This window comes from Muntiacus reevesi, chromosome 3, assembly GCF_963930625.1.
Source record: "Muntiacus reevesi chromosome 3, mMunRee1.1, whole genome shotgun sequence".
Classification (NCBI taxonomy): domain Eukaryota; kingdom Metazoa; phylum Chordata; class Mammalia; order Artiodactyla; family Cervidae; genus Muntiacus; species Muntiacus reevesi.
This window is the reverse complement of record NC_089251.1, coordinates 98827409-98845314: the sequence shown is the minus strand read 5'-3', so window position 1 is coordinate 98845314 and position 17906 is coordinate 98827409. Positions and strand designations below refer to the sequence as shown.

The following is a 17906-nucleotide window of genomic DNA, read 5'->3' as shown; positions in this document are numbered from 1 at the left end:
CCACCCCTGAGAACTTATTCCAAAGAAATAATGCTCAACGGGGGAAAAGGTAGATGTACAAGGACAGGTGTTCTAGCAGCCAAGTAATGAGTATAACACAGACTCTGGAGTCAGAGAGTCACCTCCACCGCTTTTCAGGGCAAGTGACTTCCATCCTCTGAGCCTCCTTTCCTTCCTCTGTGAGAAAGGTATGAGAGCATCTACTCCCCAGGGTTGTTGTGAGATTACACGGGACAATCTGCATAAAGCACCTACGTGTCAACCACAATAATTGGCTCTTATTATTATATAAGGAAAAAGGAAAGAATGCAGGGAAAAGGAAACAGGTGACTTCTTGAGGGTGGTAGAGTTGAAGAGAAGTTTTACGTGACAGCTCTGGCAGTATCATTGCTCTAGGTCGTGTTCATTTTTTAAGTGCTGTGGAAGATGCCATGAACTGTTGAGCCCTGCAGCTTGGGAAGAAGGAAGTAGAGAGTTGGCCTTTTTCCACAAATGTTTTCCCTATTTCTCTAGTTCCGCCTTTGGAAAACTCCTAAGAGGTCTCTGAGGATGCAGTAAAGGAGGGGAAGATAGAGGACACAGGTGGGGAGTAGGAATGAAGAAAGGCCTGACAATCAAAACCTGAAAGGTTCCGTCGCCTGAGTGCTGGCCCTGCCCAAAGGCAGGCTGGACTGTACACAGATGAGCTCTGCCCCGACCAGGAGCGCTGCGAGCAATGACCCCGCAGGCGGACAGCTGGAGGCTGCCTGCCGGCCTGACGAGGGCACTGTGTGGTCAGAGACAGATCACAGTCAAGGAGCCCATTCCCCGGACCCTGACGCAGGGCACCACACTGTCTGCCTCCCCTTCCTCCTGCAGCTTTGCAGCTGTAGGGCCACATAATGGTCCAGTTCCATAAGGAAACAAACAGTAAGCATTCATCTCCACCAGGAACAACAGAGATAAATAAGGGCACAGACCTTAGAGAACTCTATCAGTGTTTACAACCTTTTTTCTTTTTAAATTCATTTTCTCCATAAATATTGTAGTCTATAAGCTCCAAATTTAAAAAAGATTATTTTTCAAACTTAAAACTATTATCACACCTTAAAAAGATTAACAATTTCTTAATCAACAATAATCCAGTCAGTGTTCAAATCTCCAACTGTCTTATAAACATCAGAAATGGTTGGTTGTTTCTCAACTTTTAGAACTCCATCTTCCCAGAGCCAGAAGAGCTTTCCGAGACAGCCCCTACTAAGCCCGCCACCACAACAGTCACTGACTTCTGCCAACCTCCTCATTAGACCAGATGAGAAAATGCAGAGAGGCCGGGCAATCTGTCCAGGGTCACACAGCTAACTGAAGACAGAAGGCTTGAGCTTTCCCTGCGGTCATACTGTCTGGCAGTCTGAACACTGAAATAACTGTTAAACACTTCTGAATCAGCAAGCCTTAACCTAGAAACACCTCCTTTGTCTAAAAGAAAACAATCACCACTAGAACCCTCCTAGTAACTGACACACCCATTTTACTCAGCTAAAAACTAAGCTCTCAAGTAAATACCATCAAGTAGAAGTCAGATATCTATTCCATCCTTCAATTTAGCCATGGAAAAGAATTCTCGCTGACTTCTGCTCTCTTCTCAACTCTAACTAGGTTCCCCTGCTTGCCCCCAGCCAGAGCAAGCTGAAGAGGACCATTTGAAAGAAAAGGAACATAACTCGTGAGGATCTGTCTTCTAGCTGGGCATCAACATGTCATCAGCAAAGGTTAAGACGGCCTGAAAACAGGCCCAAATGGCCTACAGGTCATTTCCATCCAACCATCAAAAAACTGGTAATTTTTGTGCTATATAAATGTTTTGGAATATGAGAAAGAAAATGTTTCTCATATTCTATAACTGGACAAGGAAAGGACATACATCAAAAAGCAAGAGTAGAGAGGAAGAAAACTATAGGCCAATCTTACTAACAGACATAGACGTCAAAACCCTGAGTAAGACAAAAGTAAATCAAGACTAGACATGCGTTACCTCTGAAGTTCCTGTTTTTTACACATGTACAGTAAAATTTAGGAATGTGCAAAAAACAAAAACAGAATAGGACATACTGAACAAACTACTGAATCTGGAATTCAGACAGTTTGATATTAGGAAATGCTTGAAAGTAATTAATCATTTTAACTGACTTAAAAGAAATAGTTGTGCTCATTCAGTTCATTTGATTCCAAAAAGGCAATGAACAAATCTTAAAACTCATTACTTATAAAAAGAAAAGCAGAGAATAAAGATGATCTTAGGGAACTAGAAACATAATTGATACTTAAGAACATGCATTATCAAACAATAATCAAGTAGTATAGAAACAGGTCAAGGGTACCAACAGGTCCTGTGTGTACAGTCATCTAGAAGGTGAGAGCTGCTCTCTTCAAATGAATGGAAGATAAATGGACTCAGTAAGTGAGATCCTTACCTCACTTAGAATGAAAAATAAATTCCAAAAGGACTGAACAACTGAAGGTAAGCAAACGGACACAAGCCATGTAAGAAAACACACTCAGTCTCAGCAAGGGGTGACGGACAGCTCTGGAGGTGCACGGTGACGGTGGGACAGTAATGCGCGCGGCACCGCACCACCAGTTTAAAGGGGGTAAAATGGAAAACTGTCTGTAAGCAAATGTTACCACAGGTTTGGACATTAAAATTTTTAAAACATAAAAAGGTTATATCCTTACAATGTGAAGAGCTTTCTTAAAACACAAAACTTTAGAGTCATAAATGGAAGAATCTGAAGATGTAACTACATACACAATTTTTAATGTCTGTTTGATAAAAGACCCAGAAACAAAAATTAAAAGACAAGCAAGTTAATACTTCAACAGAAAAAAAAAAAAAAAGTAACTGACTGGAACAAAGCACGTACAACTTGTATAATATATTTGCGTATTTGTATAAAGGACAAACACCTGCATATATAAAGCTACTATGAATTGAGTAGATACAGAATATGACAAGCAATTCATTAAAGACACAACCTCATAAGCAATCAGGAAAATGCACATTAAAACAATTTCACTTTTCACCTATCAAATTAGTAAAATTAAAAATACTGATTTTCATAATCAACAATGTGGAGGAAAAGAGGTATTCTCATCACTGTGGCTTGAACTGTAAATGAACAAACCTCTGAAGGACAATTAGTCAGCAGCTAGCCAGATGTTCTGGGAAATCCCATGCACAGAGGAGTCTGGCAGGCTACAGTTCATGGGGTCATAAAAGAGTTGGACACGATTTATCGACTAAACAACAGCCACATGTTAGATGTACAGGCCCCAGCTTACTGTCTCCAGCCTATAGAAATCTCCCAGAGGTACACAAAAATCATGAACAAAGGGTAGTCACCATACCAATATTTACTCTATTGAAATACAAAACATAACTCTCTAACAGGAATTGGTGAAATACACTTTAGTACATTAACCCAGTGAAAGCCACTGACAAGAAACATAGACAAGTCTCCAAGTAAAGGACAGGGAAAGACACCACATGTTTCATAAACAAAGGTTAGTTACAAAATAGCCATATTCTGTTGGTCTAATTTCTGTCAAAAGAGTAAAATAATGAATTCTGTAGAAAGAAGAATCTAGAGAAATGCATATCAAGCTACCAATAGGGGCTATCATCTCTGGGAGTGGTATCATGGGGAATTTTCACTTTACAAATTATATGATTTCTATAACTTTTGGATTATTTAAACTAAGTGCAATCACTTTTATAATTAAAAAGAATAGAGAATAAAATAAATTAAATCACCTGTGCTTCTCTGCACAAAGCCAGGGTAACGACCTCTGAGCAGTACTTTCCCCTGGGGAGGAAGAGGCAGAAGAGCTCCTGGCTCAGGTCGGAGGGCACCGGTGCCCACATCCAGGGCGGGGCTGGCGTGGCAGCGGTGAGGGGACCGGTAAGCCCTCAGCCACGGAAGCCTGCACACTAGGGCCCCAGGCAGGAGGCCTCGGCTGAAAACTGGACACTCAGGAGTCACTCACATGTGAGTGTCCAGCACTCACAGGCACTGCTGGAGTCAGGACTGTGTGTTGTTGTTAACCTCTGATCTTTGGGTGGCCCTCAGATCACCATTTAAAAGAAAAACATTTTACTTGAAAAGGTCACAATGGAAATCAGATCAGTTAAGAGAAACTGATGGTGGCTTCCCCTGTAAGAGCTATAAAAACCTAACTGTGCCCTGAAAAGACAACAATGAACACAAAGACCTGCAATGGCCCAAGGCTGGCAAGTCAAACAGAGAATATTACCACTTAGCTCCTACGCAACCTCTGCACAGTGAAGCCAAGAACGGAGCAGAAAAGGGCGGAGAGGGGAAGGAGACGAGCACTGACCAGGCGCTGAACACAGCTCGTGTTTGATCCTCACACAATCCAGGAGTGCTACAGAGAAGTCGAACAGAGGCCCACGACTCCCTCAGCCTCAAAGCTGCAAACTACGACCAGCAAGGACCTACTGTACAGCACAGGGAACTATGCTCAACAGTTTTATAATAACCTAAAAGAGAGAAGGATCTGAAAAGGTATATAACCAAACATGCTCTACACCTGAAACTAACACACTGGACGTCAACTATACTTCAATTAAACAACAAAACCCCAAAGCCAACCACAGTAACGAAGCCACAAACTCCGAGAGTGGAGGGGCATCGGGCCTGCCTACCAGCCCAACTCCTGCAGTCAGCCAGCCAGTTGGACCCTGCCGCCCAACACTGGAGCCTAAGTCCTCGGTCTCCCCAGACAGACTCACCTGTGAGTTGGAGGGCAGTGCCTGGGAGGTGGGCTCCTCTGATGGGGCTGCTCCTGTGCCCACGGGGCTCAGCGTGGTGATTCGGCTGGGCTGGCCACGCAGTGTCAGAGTGATGGTGGTGGGGACCTTCAAGCCTGAGAGACAGAGAGGCTTGTGTTGTCACAGCCTCCACTTCCCTTTCCTGGGGCGTCCCCCTGACCACCCATGTGACACCCCCCACCCGGCCTCCCGTCTTGGTCTCCTCCGCAGCTGGGTCACCTACGCCCAAAAGCAACAGGAACAGCCTGTGTACTCTCACATTCCCTAGGGGTGGAACCTCAGAGCTGAACCCCTGAGGTCAAGGCCAGGACCCTGTGGGACTGGGTTCAACATCATACCTTGCCCGTGCGAGGTGAGATGGTCTTGGGGGAAGATCCCCACAGTTCTCATGAGAGACTCACCTGATGCTTGGTTAGAGATCTGAGCCAGGCCAGGGAGGCTGCTTGCTAACTTAGCGAGGCCCCCATTGGTCAGCAGCTGGTGGATGGCTGTGGGCTTCCCACCAGGAGTGGTGCCCAAGGAGGACAGGGTGGTGGCCACAGGGATGGTGCGGACAATGGTGCTGGCGCCCGTGGTGATGGCACCCAGGCTCTGCATGGGGGTGGGCAACTTCACACCGGTGGCCTGCGGGACACAGAAGCCCAGCTAGTCAGAAGCTGCAACCGACAGCGACAGTCGAGTGTGGCGGGCCCATGTGCTTGGTACTGAGCGCCTACCCCATGCAAGCTACTCTGCCAGGCATTTCCATATATTCTCTTATTTAATCCCCACATCAGCTCTGCGAGGGAGGTACTATCATTATCCTCATTTTACAACCAAGAATGCAAAGATACAAAGAGATCTAGAAACCTGTCACTAGCCTCTGGCAGTCCCCCGCTGTGAAGTCAGAGGCTACCCTTCCCTGACCCAGTGTCCCTGCCAGAACCAGCTAAGCCAAGGAGGCCTCCACCCTTCCCCTCTGTCCCGCCCAGGGGAGGCGGACGTGCACCTGTGGGGCTGGCCCGGGGGATGGGCTTGCCGGGAGGACAGAGGTCTTGCTGCTGATGTCCTGCAGGCTGAAGCTGAGGCCCTGGAGAAGGCTGCTGGCTGACGCGGCCCCTAAGAGAGGACACAACAGACGTCAGCACGGGGTGGGGCACCTCCTCATGAGCAGCCATGCCCGCCATCCTCAGTGACCAACTGAAACACCGACACTCTTTCCCCTGGACATTTCTGGTGCCCACAGAGAGATGCCAGAACGCACACATGCGTGCCAGACGCCCACTATTCCTGCCATAGTCTTGGATTCCCTCTGCACGTCCCAGCCAGCTCCAAACCACTTGGCCTGCATTTTGGATGGGTTCAGTAACACCAACGCGACCATGGACCCACTTACAAGCCAAAAGAATATCCAATACCTGACTTAGACTTCCCTTTACACACAGTCCAGTGGCCTGAGAGCAAAGAGGAAGGTCCTCTGGAAGAACGGGGCACCCTGCTGGGCTCAAGCAACTAGCCGTTCAATGCAGGGTGAGGGGATCAGCCTGGCAGAAACATGTCTCATTCTGCTGATACCCTGTGCAGCACCATTTCCAGCTTCATTCAACCAGATATGCTTAACAGCACCAACGCAGCTGGAAACCTACCTGCTATTTCTCCTTACAGCAGCGTTCCCAACCTTTCTGGCACCAGGGACGTTTCGTGGAAGACAACAGGAGCGGGGCCAGTGGGGACGGTTCAGGCAGTAATGTAAGCAATGGGAAGTGGCAGATAGAACTTCGCTCACTAGCCAACAGCTCACCTCCTGCTGTGGGGCCCAGTTCCTACCAGGTCACTGACCAGGACCGCCAAGGCCTGTGGGTTAGGGACCCCTGCCTTACAGTAGAAGAGACATCACCTGCAGACTAGGGCATTTACTCACTGCAGATGTTAAGGCCCTGAACTCCCCCACCTCAAAGCTAATCACCACTCCATGCCAAGCCTCTACAATAAGCCTGAGACCCAGAGGCGCACCCCTGAGACCTAGCCCCACAGTGCTTCCCGAGGGCCACCCTCCAGCAGCAGCACAGAGACACTTGGCTGGGAGATGGGGGCGGGGAGTGGGGGTGCTGAGTTAGCAGGTACCTGGGAGGGGGCCACCAGGAGAGGGGGCCACCAGGCGGCTCTGGAGTGTGTGCAAGGCACTGGGCGTGGCGCTGCTGGAGACCACTGAGGATGCCTGGCTGGCTGAGACGCCCCCTTCAGAAGCATTTGACCTGGAGACAAAGGCAGGAGCTCCGTCACCTAAAGGTCCCTGGCAATAGTAGGAGGGTCCAGTGGGGGGCCCAGCAAGGCTTTCAGCAATGGACACGAGGCTAGAGCTTCGGTGTCTTCGTCTCACCTTCTGAATCCAGCCTCTAGTCCTTCTAAGTCAGGCCTAAAGGAAAGACTTCAGGTCTTGAAACAAGAGCTACAGGACACTTTGTAAACTTTAAGTAAAAGTCAACTCTGAGTTGACCCAAAAAAAAAAACCGACTCAGAAAGAAGTCACGTTCACAGGACAGACAGGCTCCAGAATCCACCATCTTCCATAGCATTCACTGGACCCTGAGAAGAGGTGAAGAGAAAGAAGGGCACAGACATTCTAGCAGACAGACTCACTTGGCTGTGGCGAGAAGCCCGGTGAGTTCTGTGGCCCCTGTGGACGCCTGTCCCAACGTCATGGTGAGGGGCTTCCCTCCTGCGGCTGCAAAACAGAAAACCCCGAGGCTGCCGGTCAGTCCGGTTTGGTGCTGACCTTTCAGGGTCCCAGAGTCCAGGCTAAATGATAAATATTCTAGAAAAGACTGAAAGATGAAAAACGAAGGATAACTCTACATTAGAGTGGGGAAGAGCTGGGGGTTATCTTTTCCTTCTATTTTCTAAACTTCTGGGAATATTTTATCACTTTTAATTGAAAGCAAAAAGAAACAAAGAGTACGACGCTGTGAACGACCCCCAGCTCCCTCTCATCCTTGTCCTGCCTCCCTGATCCTAGTTCACTGCCCACTCTCCTGACGTGCAACCCTTGCTGTCTTTCTCTGGGCGCCTGCTGCACCAAGGCAGAGGAGAAGCCGCCCAGCAACTAGCCGCCAAGGGGGCAATGCTGTGTCTCTGGGATGGTCCCGTCGGTGGTTATTTAAGCAAGTCAAGAGACACTCACCTTCTGGAGCGCCCCCTGAGGAAGGGGTGCAAGGCCCTCCAGCTGCATCCCCTTGGGAGATGAGGGACACCTTGATCTTCGGTCGCTTGCAGGTCTTACTGCCAGAAAGGGGACTGGAGGGATGGTGCCGCTTCAGCTGGACCCTGAGCTCCTCTTTCTCAGCTTCCTCGGTTTGTTCTGATGAAATAGGAACTGAGACATGGAGCTGTGGTGAAGTTCACGATCCAGAGAAGCCTGACAGACACTGAGGACCCGGACCAGCATCGGCATGGCCATGTGGGAAGAATCTGCCCAGCATGTCCACAAAGAAGGCCATTCCTTCAGTCCCACCCAAGCCAGGCCCACCTATGCTCATCTCCACAATGGCCCTCTCCAAGGACAGCTCCCTCCTCTCCCGTCCTAGGCTCGGAAGGAAGGAGCTCTGAGTTGGTGGAAACAGAAAGAAAGGAAACGCCATCCTGACTGTGCTGAACAAACGGGACTCACCGCAGTGGACCTCAACAGGCGTTCCCGGACTCACAGAACGCAACAAGCCTCCCGCCCTCCCCCATGTCACACAGCCAGAGGCCAGCCAACACGTTCTGCACAAGCAACAGAGGGGCAGGCTATTCCACCCTCCCGACAAGGGAGATGTCCCCAGAGCTCTGAGTCCCCTCAGGGCCCAGGCTGAGGGTCTGTTTGCCGAATGCTGACCATGAGGACTATCACCAGGACTCCAGGCTGGCTCTGAGTAACTACTAGGCGCGGGGGCATCATAGCTGAGACGACTTTACAGTTCCGGCCCTGAAGTAACAGAGTAACAGGGGCCCACGTCACAGGCTAGTCCCCAGGTCAGTGGTAACAGGACTGAAAAAGGCCATCTGTTCACATGTGGGCCTCCCTGTCCACCAAATCAAACAGACACATCCTGCACAGAGCGAAGCCTCTGATTGTTAAGTTACCCTTCAGCCTTGCTCACAGATCCCCTCCTCTTTACACTTAGAAGCACGACCAGTCCTTTTCAGCATAGGCAATCAGGGGCGGAAAGGCAGGAGGAAGGAAACAGAGGGCTGGACTCACATGAAAAATGGGAGGTGGGAGTGATGGGGGAGGCTGGTGTGGGGCCACAGGGAACCTCCAGACCACAGTGAGGCTGCCGTCAGCGGAAAGGAAGGACTGCTCAGGGGATGAATGCACTGACCAGAATCAGCACAGGGAGGAGGGCAAAAGGGAAAGGAGATAATAGTTATGCTGCTCAGCGCTTGCAGAGACCAGAACGGAAGCAGGAAATCAGAGGCAAGGAGAGAAACACAGGGAGGTGCAGGCTCGCAGGCAATGCCCACAGGCACACACAGGAGAAGCAGAGCCAAGGACCACAGTGAGACACAAAAGGACAAAAGGGGAAACCGCTGTGAGAGGCGATCAGAGTGAGCGGGGAAATCAAAGACTACAGAGTAAGCCAAAGGACAGCAAAGCAAAGAGAAAGACTCGGAGAGAACAGGGGGGATCAGAGACAAGAGAGAAGCAGGGCTGGGGAAGAGATGAGAGGGAGGAGGAGAGAAGCAGCGCGCGGAGGGTGCAGGCGAGGAGTGATACTCACCAAAGAGACAGGAGGAGGTGCCGGGAGGAAGAGCTTTCCTCACCAGCATATTTTGTTTCAGAAAAGCAGCAAACTGAGCTGGAATGAATCAGAAAGAATTACAGAATCACGGCCAGCCAGGGAAAGGAGAGAGAGAGGGAGTAAGAAAAGGTGTGAAAATGTTCTGAAGAATGGTCAACAGGGGCTCTTCCTGCGATTACTGACGGATTTGAAACCCGATTCTGCCACTTAGCAGCTCCTTGGAGTCATCCATAAACTGGAAATAATGCATGTACCTGCCTCATGGAGCCACGGCCCAGACTCCATGAGCAACAGCAAGTCAAGTGCCAAGAGGAGGGCGAGGCGCTGGCGAGGGCCCGGGAACCCCAGCTGTCCTCACCCCCTGCCTGCGAGCTCTGCCTGTGCCAGGCGGCTGTGCTGTGGCTCTCCTCCGTGCCACTCTGGGTCCCGTTCTCCACCCAGCTCCCCAGTCAGCCTTGCAGAAGGCCTTCCAGCCTTCACTAGTCTTTGCCTCCAGAAACATCACACACTGCTGTCTCTCTCTTCATCAAAAGCCGAAGGGAACAGTGCCCACTTGGCTCTGGCCACCACTGAGGAAGGTGCGGGTCACAGAGCATCCATGTGGATCTCAGTGGCCTGGCCTCTTTTTGTGTCTCCATCGATCCACTCACACTCACAACCACCTCCGGGCAACCTTGTACGAGGCCTGGGTCTAAGACTTGACCCTGCGGCTCCACTGCAAGAAATGCAGCGGAAGAGTCTGTCTGCTTGACAGCCAGCTCTGGCTGCCGCCTCTTCCCCAGCCGGAGACTCTCGGATGATACCCGCTCCTGGCCCAGGCCCAAGAGGCCTCATCTCAGGACTGCTGACTGGATCAAAGTGGGGCAGGGCAGCTTCTTACATCATGGTCCCTGCTTTCCAAGCTCTAACTTCAACTGAACAAGTATTTCCCAGCCTAATTGAAAACCTATCTCCAGAGATTCCTGAAAAACATCACTGGAAGTCCCAGTGTAGGAATCTTAACTCTTCAAGGGTGGGCACGAGGCTTTGGAGCTGCCCCGGTATCTCATGAGCAAGGTCAGCCCCCTGTCTGCAGAACCTGGAGACCTCCCAGACTGCAGGAAAGGCTGGGCCTGAAGAGAAGACACAGCTTCCCGAACTGGGAGTCAGAAAAAATATCTGAGGCCAATTTACATGGAGTCGGCTCATAAAGGTGAACTTGCCCAAATGCCAAGACGAGGTTATAATTAGTGGAACACACAGTCACACCAACGCATAGACCTTGTGTCATATTTTACCCTTGAAAACAGCCCTCGGTATTTATTACAACCTAATTCTGCATGGACAAATATGTCTGGAAAAAGTGGCAGGTGCCCATACTTTCCAATTGCCACATGATGTCAACTGAGAAGGCAGAAGCCAAGAGAGGCTCCTGGGCCAGGCAGCCGCACCTTGAGCTTGTCTGTGGGTCAGCACAGCCTCTGTCCGCTGCACGTGTCTCTTCAGCAGCTGGGTGCTTCCAATCTGACTGGACTTCTGGGAAGACGCCACTGTGGTCACTTTGGTCTTGGGACTGGAGGTGGGGCTGCTGGACACACTGGAGAGATCCTGAGTAGATTGAGAAGGACAAGGGCCAAGTCAAGGTCATTTGGATGGACTATCAATCATCAAGTCCCCCTGGAGTTCCCCAGTCAGGGATTCTCCCTGTAGGAACTCCGAGGCCTGGCAAGGCCAGCAGCCCTCCCCGGGAAGTACAGGAACCCACTCTGCTGATTCCCCAGCAAAAGCACCCCATCTGCCTGTATTACCTCTGAGCCCGAGGGGGAGGCAGGCAGCTTGGCAGCTGGTGACGCAGGTCGACTGCCCCTCTCCGAGACCTCGAAGGCCAGGTCTCTGCGGGCCATGTCTCGGGGCTTCTTCTTCTTCTCGGCGTCCTGATCCCGAGGCTCGGAGCCCATGTGCCCCTCGGTACGAGTAAGTACCCCGGTCAAGAAGTCTACGATCTCGTCCTAGGGCAAGGAGAGGCCCAGGCCTCAGGAAGCTCCCCAACAGTTCCTACTAAAATGGAGTCACCCCAGCTTCGAAATCAGTGTGCTGTCCCTCCTACTTCGCAAAGCCCGGCACAAGCCCTACCGTCAGCCAGGACCCACAGGAGCCCAGGCCCTGTGCCCAGGGTGCAGGGTGGCGTTCTGGGGCGGTCACACTTTACCACTGCTCAGCGAACCCTTCCTCCCCACCCACTTTGCTCACATGTTAGATCATTACTCTCCTTCGCCCTCTCCTCCCTCCTTCTCCCTTTTCTTTGCTTATGACTGAGGTCCCCCAGAGGCCCCAGGGGCTACCCAATCCTCCACAGAGTCAGAAGGATGCTGCCCAGGAGACCGTGCCTAAAAGGTTACAGACAAGCCCAGCTGAGAAACCCACAGAAAGCAATGGTGTACCTGAATGCATCTGTCCACCATGCTCTGAGTCAACCCTTCCGATTTCTTCTTTGCTTTGCTTATTCTAAGAGACAAAAAAGAGGAAATGTTTACTTTCCAAACATTCCACAGTAACAAATGTAAATAAGAATTGGTTTCTCCATGTATACTATCAAGGGTGAAACAGATCACCAGCCCAGGTTGGATGCATGAGACAAGTGCTCGGGCCTGGTGCACTGGGAAGACCCAGAGGGATCGGGTGGAGAGGGAGGTGGGAGGGGGGATCGGGGTGGGGAATACATGTAAATCCATGGCTGATTCATGTCAATGTATGTCAAAAACCACTACAATACTGTAAAGTAATTAGCCTCCAACTAATAAAAATAAATGAAAAAAAAAAAAGAATGGGTTTCTCTTCTGTGTTGTTTTTCTAAACCCAAGAAGGAAGATAAAGGTAGCCTACAGGCAGGTCTGCAACCTCTCTGACCTCAGGTTCCACATCTGCAAAATGAGGAACCATAACACCTCCTCAAGAGTTGTGGGGATGACACAAAGCAACATAGGATGACACAAAGAAAACATGGAAGGTACTTGGGACTGTTCACTCCAGAAGTCCTACACCTATGGCTTCACAGGTAAACTCTGATTGCTAAGACCTCATCTTGAGGTACCCCAAGACAGTACCAAACCTTGAGACTTCTGGGTGCTGTTGAAATGAGATTACCAGAAAAGGTGGCCACAGGTTAGTTCTAAAGGGATCAGAGAAACTGACCACAGCTGGCTGCATTCTCCTCTTCGAAAGCCAGACTTAAATCCCCTGGCTTCTGCCTGGGGGTCTCAGCACAGACAGAAACAGGCCACCAAGTGAAAAGATGAAGAACAACATTCCGAGCCTCCACATTCTGAGATCCCAATTCACTGGTTTTTGGCCTCTAACCCTGTCATGTTAACATGCTCATATTACACATGAGGACACCCAGTCCCGGAAGTTAAGCGATTTACCCAAGCAAAGGAGCCAAGGGTTTAACTGAGGTCTCATGACTCTCAGTCCAGCACCCTCGGCACCATGCAAATACGTCTCACAAGCAGCCTCATGATGCGCTCTGAAAGGCATTTTCACCCCTCCCACTCCCTCACCACGACTCAACAGTCTATTCTCCTACAGGTAAGAATGTCTGAATTAACAAGAATGTATTTACAAGCAAGCATTGCCCTGAGTACCCAAGGATTAGACTCTGGGTCCACAAGAAGCTGTCAGATGACGAAGGCCAGGAGGCGTTCTCCAGAGGATCTCTGGGTGAGAAACCGACAGGACAGGCGGGAACAGGCACTCACCCTAAGCTCTCAGTTAAAAACATTCGCAGGAAGCTAACACCTAAGACCCAACATCGATAAATGACACCATCTCTTTTTCAGTACATTTCATGAAAATGTAACTAAAGGCCCCGCTAGCAGACCCAGAAGGGAAGAGTGGCCATCTCAATGACTAAACATGCCCCCCTAAAATCAATTCCAAACTCTGGTTGTTTATACTACAAAATATATAAAAGGATGCCTAATGCAAATAAAATTTTTGTTCACATTCATCCTCAATAAGGAAGAAAATGTAAAGAAATGCCTACCCCAGTGTAAGCCCAATGGCAAAGACTATGATTACAGCATCTTGAAATATCTTCTCCCCACCAGATGACGACTAACTCCAAAGGGGAAAAACATCAAGAGTAGAGAAACCTGGCAGATACTACCCTAACTACATGATCAGTGGTGACCTCGCCAGTAACAAGACACAGCAACACCACGCAGCCCCGAGGACGCACGAAGGGCGCATGAGCCCCATAATCCTGCCAAAAGCGTGCCCTCAACCTAATCACGAGACAGTGTCAAACCCTACCCTGAGGGACAGTCTACAAAACAGCACTCCTAAAAGGTACCAAAGTCATGACAGACAGACTGAGCAGCAGCGTCCCATTAGAGGAGGCTGAGGAGGCACAGCAACCGATAGCCACGTGAGATCTGGACTCGGTCCAGGACGAGAGGAGTGTCAGTGACACGGTGATGAAATCAGAGTCTGTAAACTAGATTACAGTATCATATCCATGTTAACTTCCCAGCTTTGATAATTACTTTTTGGTTATGCAAGATGCTAACATTTGGGAAATTAGGGTGAACATTATATAGAATTTTTTGGTACAGTTTTTGCAACATTTTAGAAATCTTAGTCCAAAAATTTTTTTAAGTTTTTTAATGCCCCCCTTTCACTGAACTAAGTTGGGCATAGTTGTATCACCACCTTGTAAGCATCCTTCCAACATGGCACTCTGGCATCGCCCAGGGACCCTACCCACCTGAGATTGTCATCAGCTCCCCCAACCACCACCAAGCTGTTCTCCGCCCGAATCTTCTCCCGGAAGTCCTCCATGGCTTCAGGGTGGCACTGCAGGGAGTTCTGACCGATGACAAAGAGGACTGGAGTCTTCATATCCAAGAGGGGATCGTCCACATCCTAAACAGGTCCCAGTTTTACAGTCAGCCAGTTCATACTTGCTGAACAATGCCTGGCAAGTCCACTCAAGACAGTCCCTGAGCAGCAGCCTACGAGGGGCAGGCTCGTCCTCCCGTCCTCCTGCCTGCCGGTAACCCGGCAACCCGCAGACCCTGCGCTTACCCCTCTGGGGCCGTCCACGGTAAGCAGAGGAAACCCAAGGCAGACAACAGCAGTGACGTACTCCATCACCGACACCTGCAAATAATGGCATGGTCTGCCTCAAGCTCAACTGACTTCACCACAGCTACATCCTACCCAGAATCCACCAGCCAGTCCCATCTCCTCCTCCCCTGCTGTAGCTCCTAGGTGATGACACAACCAACCCCCTAGGTGACGACTCAGGTGTACCAGCCACACAGTAGGGCAGTAAGAAGACAGAACACAGGATGTCTGGTTACACCAGCAGCCCCCACTGAGAGAACTGGGGCCCTCAGGGGACCCCACCCGAACCTCTGGGAGGATGGGAGGTTTAATGCTTCCATCATGGCAATTTGCAAGGCTTGAGTCCTTCCTTTTTCCTCCACTAAGAACAAATGCAACTAAGAGAATACAAATGCTGCTCTTATCCCTTAAGTGAAGAAAACCTCTCCCTTTTGAACTTAATAGACAGCGCCCAGTTCAGTTCAGTTCAGTCACTCAGCCGTGTCCAGTTCTTTGCGACCCCATGGACTGCAGCACGCCAGGCCTCCCTGTCCATCACCAACTCCTGGAGTTTACTCAAACTCATGTTCATTGAGTCGGTGATGCCATCCAACCATCTCATCCTCAGTCATCCCCTTCTCCTCCCGCCTTCAATCTTTCCCAGCATCAGGGTCTTTTCAAATGAGTCAGTTCTTCACATCAGGTGGCCAAAGTAATGGAATTTCAATGTCAACATCAGTACTTCCAATGAATATTCAGGACTGATTTCCTTTAGGATAGACTGGTTGGATCTCCTTGCAGTCCAAGGGACTCTCAAGAGTCTTCTCCAACACCACAGTTCAAAAGCATCAATTCTTCGGTGCTCAGCTTTCTTTATAGTCCAACTGTCACATCCATACATGACTATTGGAAAAACTATAGCCTTGACTAGATGGACCTCTGTTGTCAAAGTAATGTCTCTGCTTTTTAACACACTGTCTAGGTTGGTCGTAACTTTTCTTCCAAGGAGTAAGTGTCTTTTAGCTACACACTAAGATATATATAAACAAAATACTTGGTGTTTTTTTTTTTCAAAATAACTGGAGGGAGCTGAAAATGGGCAGAGGTAAGATGAAAAAGATCTTGGCTCTGAGCCGATTTCTGGTAGGGCTTAACAAGGAGCCCAAAGGGTTTATTACATTAGTCTATCCTCCCTTTAAATTTTTGCTTAACATTTTCCACAATAAAGTTAAAAAACAAAGTTTGTCTCCCACAGTTCAAAATCCAAGGATGCAGGCAAAGCAGTCAACACAGTGTCTGGCTCAAAAGTAGCTATCTGCAGCAGCAGCAGCTTATCCCCAGACAACCTCTGAAGAAGATGGGGTTACTTACGTGACAGGCCACCAGAGCTCCTGTATTCCAGCCAATCAAGATGATGGGCTTGTGGGGGAAATGGCCGTGAACCTTGGTGGGGAGAGAAAGCAGAGAGTGAGACAGGAGCCACGGCCAGGTGCAGAATGCGGGTATGCTGCGGGGAGGTGACAGAGGGCAGCCTCACCTCCAGCACTTTGCTTCTCACGGCCCCGACCATGTGCTCCAGACACTGCAGCACTCCCACTCCACTCCCGTTGTTCAGCAGGTGGGTGGCAACAGGGATGACCTAAAGGAAAGAGAGAGGCTGCCAGGCCGTGAGATCAGTTCCCAGTCATCGTCTCTCCAATCTGCTTAGCCTCCCCTAAACCCTCCAACCCCGGATAAGCACCATCAGCACTCCAGAGACTTGGAGGATGCTCCACATTCAAGCTCATCCGCCTTGCCTCTCGGCCCCCGCTTCCTGTACACCAAGCAGTGTACTAAGTGCACTGAGCAATGAGCCCGCGTCAGCCTCTCAAACGGCCCCCCGCCCCCCACATACCTTGCCCAAGCAGGACAGCTGAGACTGCCAGAAGCGGTGGCGGCGTGAGGTGGGGAACACGGAGCTAGACGGCCCGGAGGAGGCGATGAGGATGAGAGGAGAGCCGGGGAGTTTGCTCTACAGAGTAAAACCCCATCAGAGAGCCAGTGAGGGAGGCTCCCCCACGGAACCCCACGTATCCCACGACCTATCTTATCCTCGCCAATGTGGATTAGATCAGGAAACTATGTTAAGCACGACACACGGCCAGTTATTAGTGAACACAGTTAAACACGCCATTTATTATCCTCTTGCCGAGGTTCTGAGATTGGAATCTAAAACAAACTTCACGGGCCATAGTGAAGTCCAACTTACTGGTTTGTTATGAGAAAGCACCCCCACGGCAGGGTCCCAGGGCCTCTTCAGTAGGAGGGACAAGGCCTCAGCTCCTGCAGCCCCGGTCTTTGTGTTGGAGGACACGAGCATCCGGTCAATCAAGGTGGGGATCTAGAAGCAAGGGAGAATAAAGACGCTTCCAGTGTGAGGAAGGAGACCCCAATACCAGGGTCAGGTGGGAGGACACAGTCCCACTGTGAGCCAAGGACAAATTCCAATGATGCCTCTCAGACTTTCCTCACAAGAAAAAGTGCAAACAAGAGGATGGCTAAAACAAGAGGATGTTCCATCATTAAAGGTAAATGGATACACTCCTTTGGAAACCAATCTGGTGATATGCATTGAGAGACTTAAACTTATTCCTATCCCTTTCCTAAAACTCTGTATCAGAAACACATGTGCACACATACACAAGCACACACACACAGGGGGTAGGGGGTAAGCAAAAGATAAATTCATTCTCAGTAATAGTCAGAGAGTAGAAACAACATAAAGGCATGTACAAGAAGTGGTCAAGCAAATTATCCACATAATCAGTTATTATGGATTAAATTTAAAATGTTTAAAATAGTTTTTTGTAGTAATATAGAAAAGTCACCTGCTAAAATGTTAAAGGTAAAACAGAAAATATAAAAATCATCTCTAATTAAGAAAAATACAATAAGAGAACATGCCAAAATGTTAATAATAAACTTTATGGAGAGATATGAAGAAGCTTCTTCCTTTCCTTCTGTATTTTCTAAATTTCCTCAATGAACATCAGTTGATTTTGTAAGTTAAAAACAAAATAAAACTCTGCATTTTCTTCTAGTATACTGCCTTCAAGCTCTGGAGTATTGAAGAAATTTGTTACTATGCCCCAAGTAATATAGCCTACTATACTGTGTATACAGTTGACCCTTGAAAAACATGGGCTTGGGACACTAACCACCCCCAATGAAGCTGAAAAATCTGTGTAATT

At 49.3% G+C, this 17906-nt stretch overlaps 1 protein-coding gene across 8 annotated transcripts in view; it reads right to left on the bottom strand.

Annotated features, from left to right (window-relative positions):
• KANSL3 (KAT8 regulatory NSL complex subunit 3) overlaps positions 1-17906 on the bottom strand; it is a 69213-nt gene that overhangs the window by 30713 nt on the left and 20594 nt on the right. For 6 of the 8 annotated variants that reach the window (XM_065929788.1, XM_065929792.1, XM_065929793.1 and 3 more), the window contains 16 exons: positions 16925-17056; positions 16571-16687; positions 16214-16315; positions 16048-16119; positions 14656-14730; positions 14336-14493; positions 12012-12075; positions 11379-11579; positions 11022-11178; positions 9571-9648; positions 7992-8183; positions 7451-7535; positions 6935-7065; positions 5820-5929; positions 5233-5455; positions 4793-4926 (listed from right to left, as the gene is read on the bottom strand). In XM_065929788.1, coding sequence (XP_065785860.1) covers positions 4793-4926; positions 5233-5455; positions 5820-5929; positions 6935-7065; positions 7451-7535; positions 7992-8183; positions 9571-9648; positions 11022-11178; positions 11379-11579; positions 12012-12075; positions 14336-14493; positions 14656-14730; positions 16048-16119; positions 16214-16315; positions 16571-16687; positions 16925-17056 — 2031 coding nt within the window. The remainder of the gene's footprint in view (positions 1-4792; positions 4927-5232; positions 5456-5819; positions 5930-6934; positions 7066-7450; positions 7536-7991; positions 8184-9570; positions 9649-11021; positions 11179-11378; positions 11580-12011; positions 12076-14335; positions 14494-14655; positions 14731-16047; positions 16120-16213; positions 16316-16570; positions 16688-16924; positions 17057-17906) is intronic. The other 2 variants (XM_065929791.1, XM_065929794.1) reach the window with 1 other exon arrangement.